This window comes from Aedes albopictus, chromosome 1 (genome assembly GCF_035046485.1).
Source record: "Aedes albopictus strain Foshan chromosome 1, AalbF5, whole genome shotgun sequence".
In the NCBI taxonomy this organism is placed as follows: domain Eukaryota; kingdom Metazoa; phylum Arthropoda; class Insecta; order Diptera; family Culicidae; genus Aedes; species Aedes albopictus.
Genome location: NC_085136.1, coordinates 89,579,101 through 89,591,249, shown reverse-complemented (window position 1 = coordinate 89,591,249; position 12,149 = coordinate 89,579,101). Strand labels below are relative to the sequence as shown.

Here is a 12,149-nt window from a genome sequence, read left to right as displayed (position 1 = left end):
AACATTGGTTGAAGAGCTTGAGATGTTACTTACCTTACCGTTCAGACTAAGGACTGTTCATTTTATAAAGAGGACACCTTATTTGTGTGATATCTTTTTTATTTTTCAATAAAATCATTATCGGCTTTTTGCATGAATTTCCATAGCTATTCTACAGTGTAGGAAAAATATAACATTATACAAATTGTCCTTAGTTATGGAACTGAAGCGGTTTTCGTTAAAACTCAATAAAACCCCATTTCTCAAAATTCTACACAACTTTCCACATACATAACTTTAAAATTTTCATGAACTTTTGAATGTGTTGGGATCTAATACTATTCTTCTAAAGGTAGAGTGTAATAGTTGGTCAGTAATAATGCACCAAGCATTATACAGCTTGATATAGTGAGTTACCTTGTTATCAATGAAATTGATAAAAAATACTTATTTAAGTCCAGTGATGCAATAACACTACGGAATCAGTTCAAAATTTGTCCAGTATAGAAGAGAATCGCATTCTAAATGATACCAAAGAAAAATATGCTTTAAAGTATGGTATGTGGGGGCAAGATGGGTCACGGGGCAAGATGGGTCAGTACCGTTTTCAATCGCACAATATAAGTTTTGAATCTTTCAATAATTTTCCCAGATGAACGACGGGGATACACAAAAAAGTGGTATATTGTTTTGAAAATTCTATACGTTCCTCGCACAGAAAAAAATAAAATATTTTTTCGTTAAACTCCTTATGCTATACATTCCATATGACTACGTGTATTGTGTAGACGGGGCAAGATGGGTCACCCTAATTTTTCGGTATGTTTGCATAGTTTTTGAAATGTTTTATTTTTCATGGAAAGGCTATTCTGTGACCTACATTATCGAAGCGATGAGAGCACTGAAAATTTGAGAACATATTTTTTAAATTTTGCTTCAAAAAATATAGGTTTTCAAAGTCCGTTTATGGCTACCCGAACAAAAATCTTCTAGTTCTGAGAATAATCTACCGATATGTTTCAACACTTTCTTCATGTAATCTGTACGTCTATGAAGCTTAGATGTATAGAGAAAAACTAGAAGATATAGTATTTTTTGTTGGAGGAAAATCGAGTTTTCTTATAGCTGATCCATCTTGCCCCCGTTAAAATGAGGTGGGGCAAGATGGGTCATGTTTTGAAAATTGTTTGTCAAGACGCAGGTTTCAAACTTTATAACCTTTTTGTTCCGTCGGAGGAACAGCTTAGGACCGGTAGTTCGATAGGAAGCGAGGGGGACACTAGCCTACGAAAAGGCTGTGGCTTCCACTGGGGAGGAAAAGGCGGTTTTGCACTACTAAAAACTACTTAACTATATTTCACGTCTATACAGGTCGGTGTTTGAAAGAAGACTATTTTCTCTGCACTGCGCACGCAATCTTCCAAGGAAAAGGAGGTAGAAAAAACTGCATGCGCTGCGCTGTGGCTATGATGGAATCTTCCATGCACATAGGCGATGGTGCGATGGTTCGGGCGTCGTCGGCGGCTGGTACATAAGGACACGCAACACATGCATGGTCGGTGGGTCGATCCTTGCTCGTTCACGTTGTCGCTCGGTCGGTGTGAGAGGCAAACAAACGATGTGGTGTGTGTGAGGGTAAATTGGGTGATTGTTAGTTGGGATTGGAGCCGTAAAATACTCGCGGCGACTCGAGGTTAGTTGTACGGGGAAAGGGGGTCAAATCAGGATGGATCTTCGCGTTGGGAGCGAACATACTCCCGGGCCGGAAAAGGTGGAACTTGCTAGGATGGCTTGATCAGGGAGGCAACTTATCTTTGGAGGACTAACAATCAGGAGGAAACAATGACAACTTTCAAGACCATGACTTACGGGTATCTTCAAAGGAGGCAAGGAATTTTCAATTGTTCTTTTAGGAGGACTATTCTTTAACAAGGGTTCTTAGGACATACTTTAGGCGGACACACTGCAATAAGTTAGGGAAACCTCTTAGGAGGACTTGGAGACTTCAAAACTGGACATGTACTTGATTCTTAGGGAACGCTATGAGCTCTGGAGGATAAAGGAGGAGAACTACTTCTGGGGACTTAAACTGCAGGAGGAGAACTCATGTTCTGGAGGAGAATTGTTGTGGACTGTATCTGGATATCTAGGAACTTGTGAACATGGGTTTCATTCAAATATTGGCAAATTAGCTCGATTCTGCAAAGGTATTTGATTTAAAGGAATCAGGATGAGATTCAAAATAAGAAACTTAGGAGACTTAACTTGGCTGGATTCTTCGACTTCAGGATTGGAGGTTTCAAACTTATTTGGATTGGGTTTACTTGGCACACAGTGGAGCGCATCATAGCACTTTGGAAGGCAAAATTCAGTCAGGGGGAGTTACTTGGATTCTTAGCAGGGTCTTCATCTCCGGAGGAACAGGAAATCACAAGGCAATCAGGTTTCAGATTATGGTACGGGTTCTAGGTGTTATTAGGGGTTCAAGGATTACAAACTTCAAGGGATCTTTCTTATTCGATGGATTTTCATTCAGGGTTAGGCAGGAATAATCAACAATAAGGACAGGAACTCAACACAGGTTCGGAATGATAACTCAATGACGAGGGAGAAAAGGGAACTTTGTTGATTAGTTAGGGCTTTCAACGGAGGACTGGGGGAACCACATGAAGCCAGGATAGGGAATTCACACACCACAGATCGAATGTTTGCTCACCTGTGGCGTCTGGCCCGTCTTTCTTCGGGTCATTTGGTGAACGCGCTCGGGACACGCGCTCCAGGATAGCTTCGCTGGGTCTGCTACGCTTGGGTGGTTCATCGGGTGGCTTCCTCGGCCACGGGTTGAAATGAACTTGCTTATATTCACCAGTCAGGCTGACCGGCGTCGGATCCAGTGGTGGTTGGTTCATCATCGACAACACCACGATCCAGTTCTTCTTCTCGGGAGGTTCTCTAACTACCGGACGGGTTCCGGCTGTCTTCGGGCTTGGGACTCGTTCTTCCAGACTCTGGATCTGCTTGAGTGCCGGATGGACTCCGGCTGTCGTTGGAGGTAGCTTCCTGGTTGGACACGTCGCGATCTTCGGGATTAGTTTCACTGGTCGAGGGATGCCAGCTAACATCACAGGAAGGAGCACCGGCGGGTTCACTGTAGGAGTGCCGGTTGACGTCAGGCTTGAGTTGGTCACCGGACGGGTACCGGCAGGCTTCGGGACGGGTTTGTCCACTGAACGGCTTCCAGCGAACATAAGCGATGGCTTGGTTACCGGGTAGAGACCGGTTGACACTACGAAGGGCTTGGCTGCCGGACTGCTACCGGCGGACGTCTCGGTCGGCTTCACCACTAGACTTGTTCCAGTGGACTTCGGAAACGGCTTGGGCTTGATCATCGGACTGGTGCCGACGAGCTTCAGGAACGTCGTGGCCATCGGGCAGGTACCGACGGACTTCGAGGACAGCTTGACCACCGAACAGGTACCGATGGCCATCATGATGGACTTCGTCACCGGACGGGCACCGGCGGACGTCAGAACTCGCTTTCGCACTGGACAGGTACCAGTGTGTTTCGGTAGTGGCTTAACCACCGGACAGGAACCGGCGGACATTTGGACGGACCTGACCATCGGACGGACACCGATGGGCATCAACTTCGGTTCGGTTGCCGGATACGAACCGGCGGACTTGAGGGCGGAATTGTCTACTGGACAGGTTCCAGCAGACCTCGGAGCTAGCTTGACCATCGGACTGGAATCGACGGATATCGGATCGGACTTGCCCACCGGGCTGGTTCCAATGGGCATCGGATTCGGCGAGGCTACCGGAGGAGGACCGGCAAACATCGTGGGCGTCTTGGCCGCCGAACGGGTATCGACGGTTGGCTTGACTACCGAGCTGGTACCGATAGACGGTGGGCGCAGGATCGGCTTGTCCACTGGACTGGCACCAGCGGACCTCAGAAGTGGCTTGTCTACCGAGCTGGAACCAGAAGACATCTGGGAGGACTTGACCACCGGACGGGAACCGATGGGCACCAGGTTGGCTTTAACCACCGGTCGGGAACCGGCAGGCATCTCGTGCGACTTGAGCACCGGACGGGAACCGGCAGACATCTTGGACGCCGAACGGATATCGACTGTTGGCTTGACTACCGGACTGGTACCGATAGACGATGGACGCAGGCAAGGCTTGCCCACTGGACTGGCACCAGCGGACATCAGGAGTGGCTTGTCCACCGGACAGGAACCGGCAGACACCTGGTTGGAATTGACCACCGGACGGGAACCGGCAGGCATCTCGTTGGACTTGACCATCGGACGGGCACCGATGGGCATCTTGGTTAGGTTGACCACCGGACAGGAACCGGCAGCCATCTCGTTGGACATGACCATCGGACGGGCACCGATGGACATCTTGTTTGGTTTAACCGTCGGACTGGAACCGACGAACACCATGGCGGAGTTATTCACCGGACGGGTACCGATAGAATTCTTGATCGTCTTGGCCGCCGAAAGGGTATCGACGGGCATCAGGGCGGAATCGACCACCGGACTGGCCCCGGTAGACCTTAGGATCGGATTGGTTGCCGAATGGGATCCGGTCACGCGCTGGAACTGTTGGGGTACCGGATAGGAACCGGTCGTAGTCTGGAACGGCTGGGATACCGGAAGGACACCGGTCGGATTCTGTTTCGGTTGGAATGCCGGAAGGGAACCGGCCTTACACTGGAGCGATGGGGCTTCCGAACTGGATTCGGTCACGGACAGCAACTGTCGGGATACCGGAAGGAGACCGGTCGGAGTTCGTTGCTGCTGGTTTGCCGGAAGGGAACCGGCCTTGCACTGGGGCGGCTGTGGTACCGGAAGGGATCCGGTCGGATTCTGGGACACCGGAGGCAATCCGGTTGGCTTCGGGATTCGCTTCGGTATGGGCTGGAATCCTGGTGGCGTTCGGAACGGCTTCAGCACCGGATGGAATCCGGTAGGAATCGGAATCGTCAGCTTCGGATAAACTCCACTCGGGTTGAATGGAATTTGGTACGGGTTCACCACCGGATCGGTTCCGGAAGGCGCTTTGCTTGACGTCGATGTCTTTGGTTCTTCGGATGGAATGCCGACAAACTGTGCAACTGTCATTGGTTCGGGTCAATCACGGAATAGCAACCATAGATGTGTGCAGTCAGTCTAAGCTGGAATGCCGACAAACTCGGCTGGTTCGTTGCCGACAAGAACATCCTCCTGGCTCGTCGAAAAATGCTCACCCTTAGACGGTGGACTCTCGAAGACAACAGTTGGCGCCTCTTCTTCACGCTTGGCTGCTTCTTCGGCCGGCGGGGCTGCCGACTCAGGAATAGTGACCTCGGCGAAATCACTCTCGGATGGGACCTCGGCTGGTCCACGCAAAGGAATCTTCTTCATGGAATCCTCGCCGCGTCGCGGCTTCTCGGTCTGGATTGGATTGGAAATACTCGTACGCACCTCTTTCTCTTTCGGCAATGACGAGCGTGACTTTTTAACCACGTCAGGAATCGGAACGGGCTGTTCCGTCGTTGGACCCGGTGACTGGCTTCTTCGAGAAGGAGGGCTGAGCCAGCATGGTAAAGTGGTCGCCACGAAGCAGCTGGATGACGACCTTCGCTTGTTAAAACCTCTGTCACTGGTGGTCGGGCAGGAAATCAACAAAGTTTCCACCAGAACGCAGGCCTCGGTGTGGATATCTTCGAATCGCCAGAACTCCTCATCTAGCTCATCGAATCTGTCGTTTGGGAGTGCTGACAAAAGTTCACCATACACTCTCTGGTATTCTTGATAGTGGCACTGGAGTTCACTTTCATAGGCCTTTACTCGTAACAAACTCGGTTCGATGGCATTATCTTCTTTTCGAATTCGTTCTAGGAGTTTCTTCACCTTTTCCTCAACGTGGCTACGTTGGGCGAATAGACTTTTCACTTCGTCCATTTTGGGTTTGGGAACCACTAGTGTTTGGGAACCACTACACACGCGCGCGATTCACTTTCGGAAGGAATGGTTCGGACTTCTTCACTTGTACATCACTCTTGCTTTGGGAAACGCTGTCTCTTTCTCTCCGCCAGAGAAAACCACGGAAAAACACTTCTTAACACTGGGATCGAACTACCGGGGCAGGAACACAAGCAATCCACTCGGTGGGAAAGCTTTATGCTATCGGCGATAGCAATGGGAGGGAATTGTCCCAATCGGCTGATTGGCGACAACACAGCTGCGGTTGCAGCTTCACAGGGCACTGGATCCTTTATCCGGCTCGAAGGACCAAATGTTCCGTCGGAGGAACAGCTTAGGACCGGTAGTTCGATAGTAAGCGAGGGGGACACTAGCCTACGAAAAGGCTGTGGCTTCCACTGGGGAGGAAAAGGCGGTTTTGCACTACTAAAAACTACTTAACTATATTTCACGTCTATACAGGTCGGTGTTTGAAAGAAGACTATTTTCTCTGCACTGCGCACGCAATCTTCCAAGGAAAAGGAGGTAGAAAAAACTGCATGCGCTGCGCTGTGGCTATGATGGAATCTTCCATGCACATAGGCGATGGTGCGATGGTTCGGGCGTCGTCGGCGGCTGGTACATAAGGACACGCAACACATGCATGGTCGGTGGGTCGATCCTTGCTCGTTCACGTTGTCGCTCGGTCGGTGTGAGAGGCAAACAAACGATGTGGTGTGTGTGAGGGTAAATTGGGTGACGTTGAGCACATAGTGGCTGAGGTGCGATGCAAAGAGATAAGAGATCGGATAAGCGTCGAAGCACACTCTTTGGAAACTATATGCAGAACGCATGAACCGTACATAGTAGATGAGTTGCGATGAGTGCGGAGATGCGATAGAGCTGCTTCGACGCATGTGATCGCAAGAGAACGCAAGAGAATGCTGGTCGGGTATGGATTTTATGATTGCGCTCGTTGTGTATGTAAAGCAATGCGGATATAATGTGTTGGGAATGCTAGTAGGTAATATAAAATGCGTTAATATGTTGTTGTTTTTAAACATAATTCAATGCTTTTTCACATGACATGCATTTTGATAGACCAGACGTAATAAAAATTTATCATACTGTTTATCGATCACCATGTAAAATAACGTATTTCCTTGCATATAAAATAGGGGTAGGCGGGGCAATATGGACACCCGGGGCAGAATGGACACCCTCAATATTTCGAAATATGCGAACTTTTTTGAACTTTTAATGAATAGAGAATATAGTCCATTTGCCTAAAACGTAGTTTCAGGAAAGAAACATTCGAAATTAGAATTATACTTGATTTTACACGAAAAAGTTGCGTCCTCCGTTTTTTGTGCATGGAAATTTTTTTTTTTTTTTTTTTTTTTTTTTTTTTTTTTTTTTTTTTTTTTTTTTTTTTAAGTGTACCCTCCGCTCACCCCCACACCAAAGAGCTCACACTGAGAGCCCTCTGGTAATGGACACTTACTAACAAAAAAAAATACAAAAATAATGCGGAGAACAATGATAACTAATTCAAGAAATGTGAATTCCCAGTGGAACTATGTTCCTTTGAAGGGATTCACTAATTATACTAATCTAGAGAATTAAACAAAACTAATAGACTAAGCATATAACCTTGTGATAACGTTTGTGGCTTATAACTTCAAATTGATTATTTTTCCTTTAATTTAAGTGAAAAAGCAGGCAAAAACTAGCAGGAGCCAGAAAAACCTACATTTATGGAAAGGTTGACACACTATACGATATATTCGCTTACATTCCGTAGTAAATATTGCTTAAACTTCCTTTTGAAGAGGATTGTATTCGTTATGCCTTTAATGTCAGAAGGGATGGAGTTGAACTTTGAAGGGCCATAGTTTGTTATGCAGATAAGGCCCAGGTTCGTGTTCACTCTGTTTCTCAACAGTTCATGTGCATGTCTTGTGGTACGTATATTTGCTCTATTTGGAAATTCAATGTTGTGATGAAAGTTACGATTGTTCAAAGCATTGTGTACATACATGACAGTGTTAAAATCACGTAAACCAAGAATTGGAATAACATTATGATGCAAATCAGTGTAAAGCGAAGTCGTTGAAAACAGGGGAGATAAATTGAAAATAACTTTGATACATCTATTCTGCAGCACTTGAACCTTTTTAAGTTTTGATTTGGAAGCATGACCCCAAACTATAATTAAATACTGTAGGATAGAATGTATGCAAGCGTAATAAAATTGCAGTAAAGCTTCCTTATGTACAAAACACCGAACTCTTTTCATCAAGCCGCACAATGATGAAACTTTTTTCAGAATTTGTTTTATGTGAATATCCCAAGAAAGACAAGAATCTAAGTGTATCCCCAAATATTTAAAAGATGAAACTTTTTCAACATGAACATTATTGACACATGGATCGGGGTGTTGTGGTATCAACTTACGCGAAGAATGGAAAACCATATATTTAGTTTTTGTGAGGTTTAAAGAGAGCCGGTTTCCGTCAAAATATTGTGTTAGGCATTCAAGATCTGATTCGATGTTCTGAATAACGGTTTGAATACTGAATTCAGGATAAAACAAAGCCGTATCGTCAGCAAAAAGTCTTGGTGTCCCATGAAGCTTCAAGTTGCCCAAGTCATTGATATAAATAAGAAATAGCAAGGGGCCAATGTTACTCCCTTGAGGAACACCGATCTCAGTCGTTCGCAAGCTACTACGGAAGCCATTTACAGAAACGTACTGTTTCCGATTGGAAAGATAACTTTTTATAAGATCGTTTGCAACCCCTCTTATTCCATACTTCTCGAGCTTTTTCAGAAGAATGTCATGATCTAGGGTATCAAATGCTTTTTTAAGGTCTATAAAGAGACCTCCTACCATCTTTTTTTGATCGATTTCACGACCCAATTTATCAAACAGTTCTACAATTGCAGTTGTTGTTCCACATCCTTCGCGAAAGCCATATTGGTATTTATATATAACATTGTTTGCGCAAAAGAAGTTCACTAGTCGGCTAGTCAAAAGTTTCTCAAATATTTTATTCAGAACTGAAAGAGTAGAAATTGGACGATAGTTTGAAGGGTCGTATGAGTCTCCAGATTTGAAGACCGGTGTGATTTTGGCAGTTTTTAAAGTATCAGGATAAGACCCAGTTTCTATAATTTTATTGAAAAGTTGTGTGATGATTTCAGAAAAAGGAACTATATTAGCTTTTAATAGATCAGTCGGCATGTTATCATTTCCTCTGCTTTTTTTACTTTTGAGCTGGCTTATCAATATACGAACTTCATTCACATTTGCAGGCCTCAAAAAAATTGAACTGTCGACTTGTTTTACAGGGTTTAAAATATCGAAGTTACTGCTCGGAAGTTGATTAGCTAAATTATTCCCGATACTGGAGAAAAAACTATTGAACACTTCTGCAACATCACGATCTGAATCTATATATTTTCCATCAATTCGTAATTTTATTCGTTCATTTATTTTAGTGCGGCCAAATATCTGGTTCAGGTTCTTCCATACATTAAAATGGCTTGAACTTTTTAATATGTTTTCATAGTACTGTCTCTTGCACCGTATTTTAACAATTTTAACTTTTCTAGAAACGTGAGCCAGCATGTCGGTAACATGTCTATCAGCAGGATTACGTTTATGTTTCTCCAGGTAGTTATTTTTAATTCGCATCAATCGCCAGAGGTTGTATGTCATCCATGGACAAAGGTCTCCTTTTACATTGATAGTTTTAGTGAAGGATCTGGTACATTCAATCAATAGAGAGTTGTATTTTGAAATAAGGGTACTCAGGTCAGCATCTACATTGTCAGAGACACGGAAGTTATTTAAAAATAATGAAAACTGGTTTTGCAATTTGACGTGATCAATAACAGTTTTAACTCTTGTCGTTTTTTGCCATTACTCAATGCGAGAGACGATATCACTGGAAGATGATCACTAATTTCGCTAAATATTGTATAATTATGAAGTTGTGATGCAAGATCAATTGGATAAATGCAGTGATCTAAGATATTGTTGCTTATCGGGCGAGTTGGTATAGTATTTGTACATACATAACCATAAGATTCTAGTAAATTTTTGTATCTAGCAACTATATTGTTGTTTTGCATATTAATAGGAATATTTATGTCGCCAACAATAACATAAGGTTTGGACGGAGTGGCAAGTGATAACCACTTTTCTAAATTATCTTGAAAGGTATTATAATCAAAAGACGGTGGCCGATAGACACCAACAATGTTAAAGAGGCTTCCACATAATTTAACTTCAAGGTGCACGTAGTGCAAGCCATCAATTGATTTATTATCTATTAACTTACATTCCAAAGAGCTTCTTACGAAAACAGCTAAACCACCAGATGAATTACTACGACATGAAAAGAACGCACGATAGCCTGGAATACTATAAATAGAGCAATTTTCATTTTTAAGCCATGTTTCACCAACGACAATAACATCAATTTCTATTTTACATTCATTTACAAAATAAATAACTTCATCAAATTTTTCAAAAACATTAATTCCTCTCACATTCCACTGAACAATATTCAAACAATTAGGGCTCACAATTTCACATTTATTATTAAATATATCTAAATTATCAAAATACTTATTAACTATTGTATTTGGTATAGTATCCATTTTACTTATTTAATAAAACGACACATTCAACAAAAAATTAACTTAGTAGACACTTTTCTTCCATTTAGGTGACGGAGAGTGTCCAGTAATACTTGAATCTTGCGAAAACTGACTCATAAGGCGCCCAAGGTCACTTCTTGTTTTGACTAACTCTGGTTTGCTATCATCGAGTTTTTTAACCATCACGACACCACCCCTACCAGTCCAAATATATTTCATGTTCAACAGGTCTTGCGACTCTCTTAGCTCTTTCAACAACTCCAATGAGAGAGGAGACAACTCATCTCTGATGGTTACATTCAATGCTTTCCCATTCAAAACGAATTTTTCATCAATCGCTGTTGATAGCAATTTCCCGAACTGTTTCTTTCTGTCAAGCACATCTTCTTTCGATCCTTTATCACAAAATACAATTCGAATAGGGACAATAGTGTTATTGCTCTTGGTATTACCAAAAATCCGCTCAGCAGAAGTTACAAATTTCATGTTTTCTTCCAGTCCTAAGCAATCAAAAAACTTCTCAACTAAGTTCAATACATTTTCACCAGGAGCTGTGGGAATGCCCCATAAAACACTATTGTTCGATAAAGCTGCTTTATCCGTCTTATCAACGTTAGCTTCCAATTTATGCACCTCATCCTTCAGCTGACTATGAGAGTTTTTCAAATGATCAATTTCACTCTTTAATTTTTCATTTTCGAGCTTCAGATCCCTAAACTCGGTAACAATTTCATCAAACTTTGAGGATAGAAACTCTTGAGATCTTTCGATGGAAGCAATAATTTGATTAACCTCAGTTTTAAGCGACCGCATTTCATTAGCAACAGAAGCCGAGATAACTGCTTTCATTTCAGCCGCGAAAGAGGACATCATAGAGTTGTTACTATTCTGCATCATTACAATCCGTTGGTAGATAGCAGAGCAGTCGGAAGAACAGAAATAATCGTTTTCTTTCACACGACGGACAGCATTTCCAAAAATGTTTTTACATTCAAAGTGTGAACTGGAGAAACAGTACATACACGTTAAAAAGCTGGACCCATCTGTATCTTTTTTTGTACAAATTGTGCAAACGTATGCATCACCCTTCTTCATTATTAGCAGCGCAAGCAGTAGATACAGTTAATTGATGGGACAGGAATGTAAACAAACAATCGATATATATATATATATATATATATATAGCAACACACTAACACTAATTTCGGGAAGCCACAACAAAAAACTACTGTGAAGCAATTGAGTTTAACTGAGGTGTAGTACTAGAATAAACACAGATAGAATTAGGTGCAATACATTAAAGGGACAATCCGTTTGTGTTTGTACGCATATGGTGGGTAAAGTGATGCAAGCAGATGATACTGTTGTATATCAGATCTATTACCCACTGCTACTTTGTGAAACGAACGTTAAAGTGTGTTTTCCAGCCTACCAGACCAAACCCACTCATCCGCGATTAGAGCAAATGATCGTCAAGTGGCCGTTTGGGCGGCAAAGAAATATCACAAATGCAATGTTGCGGAAGCGAGACCTCGATGTACATCA

At 43.3% G+C, this 12,149-nt stretch overlaps 1 protein-coding gene across 1 annotated transcript; it reads right to left on the bottom strand.

Annotated features, from left to right (window-relative positions):
* Nucleotides 1–2,621: 2,621 nt before the first annotated feature.
* Nucleotides 2,622–5,111, bottom strand: LOC109407098 (uncharacterized). The gene has a single exon (XM_062854415.1). It carries the CDS (start codon nt 5,109–5,111, stop codon nt 2,622–2,624), a length of 2,490 nt encoding a protein of 829 aa, XP_062710399.1.
* Nucleotides 5,112–12,149: the final 7,038 nt, after the last annotated feature.

Coding starts and splice junctions, on each gene's coding strand:
- LOC109407098 (XM_062854415.1), bottom strand. CDS start 5,111: ATGACAGTTGCACAGTTTGTCGGCATTCCATCCGAAGAACCAAAGACA.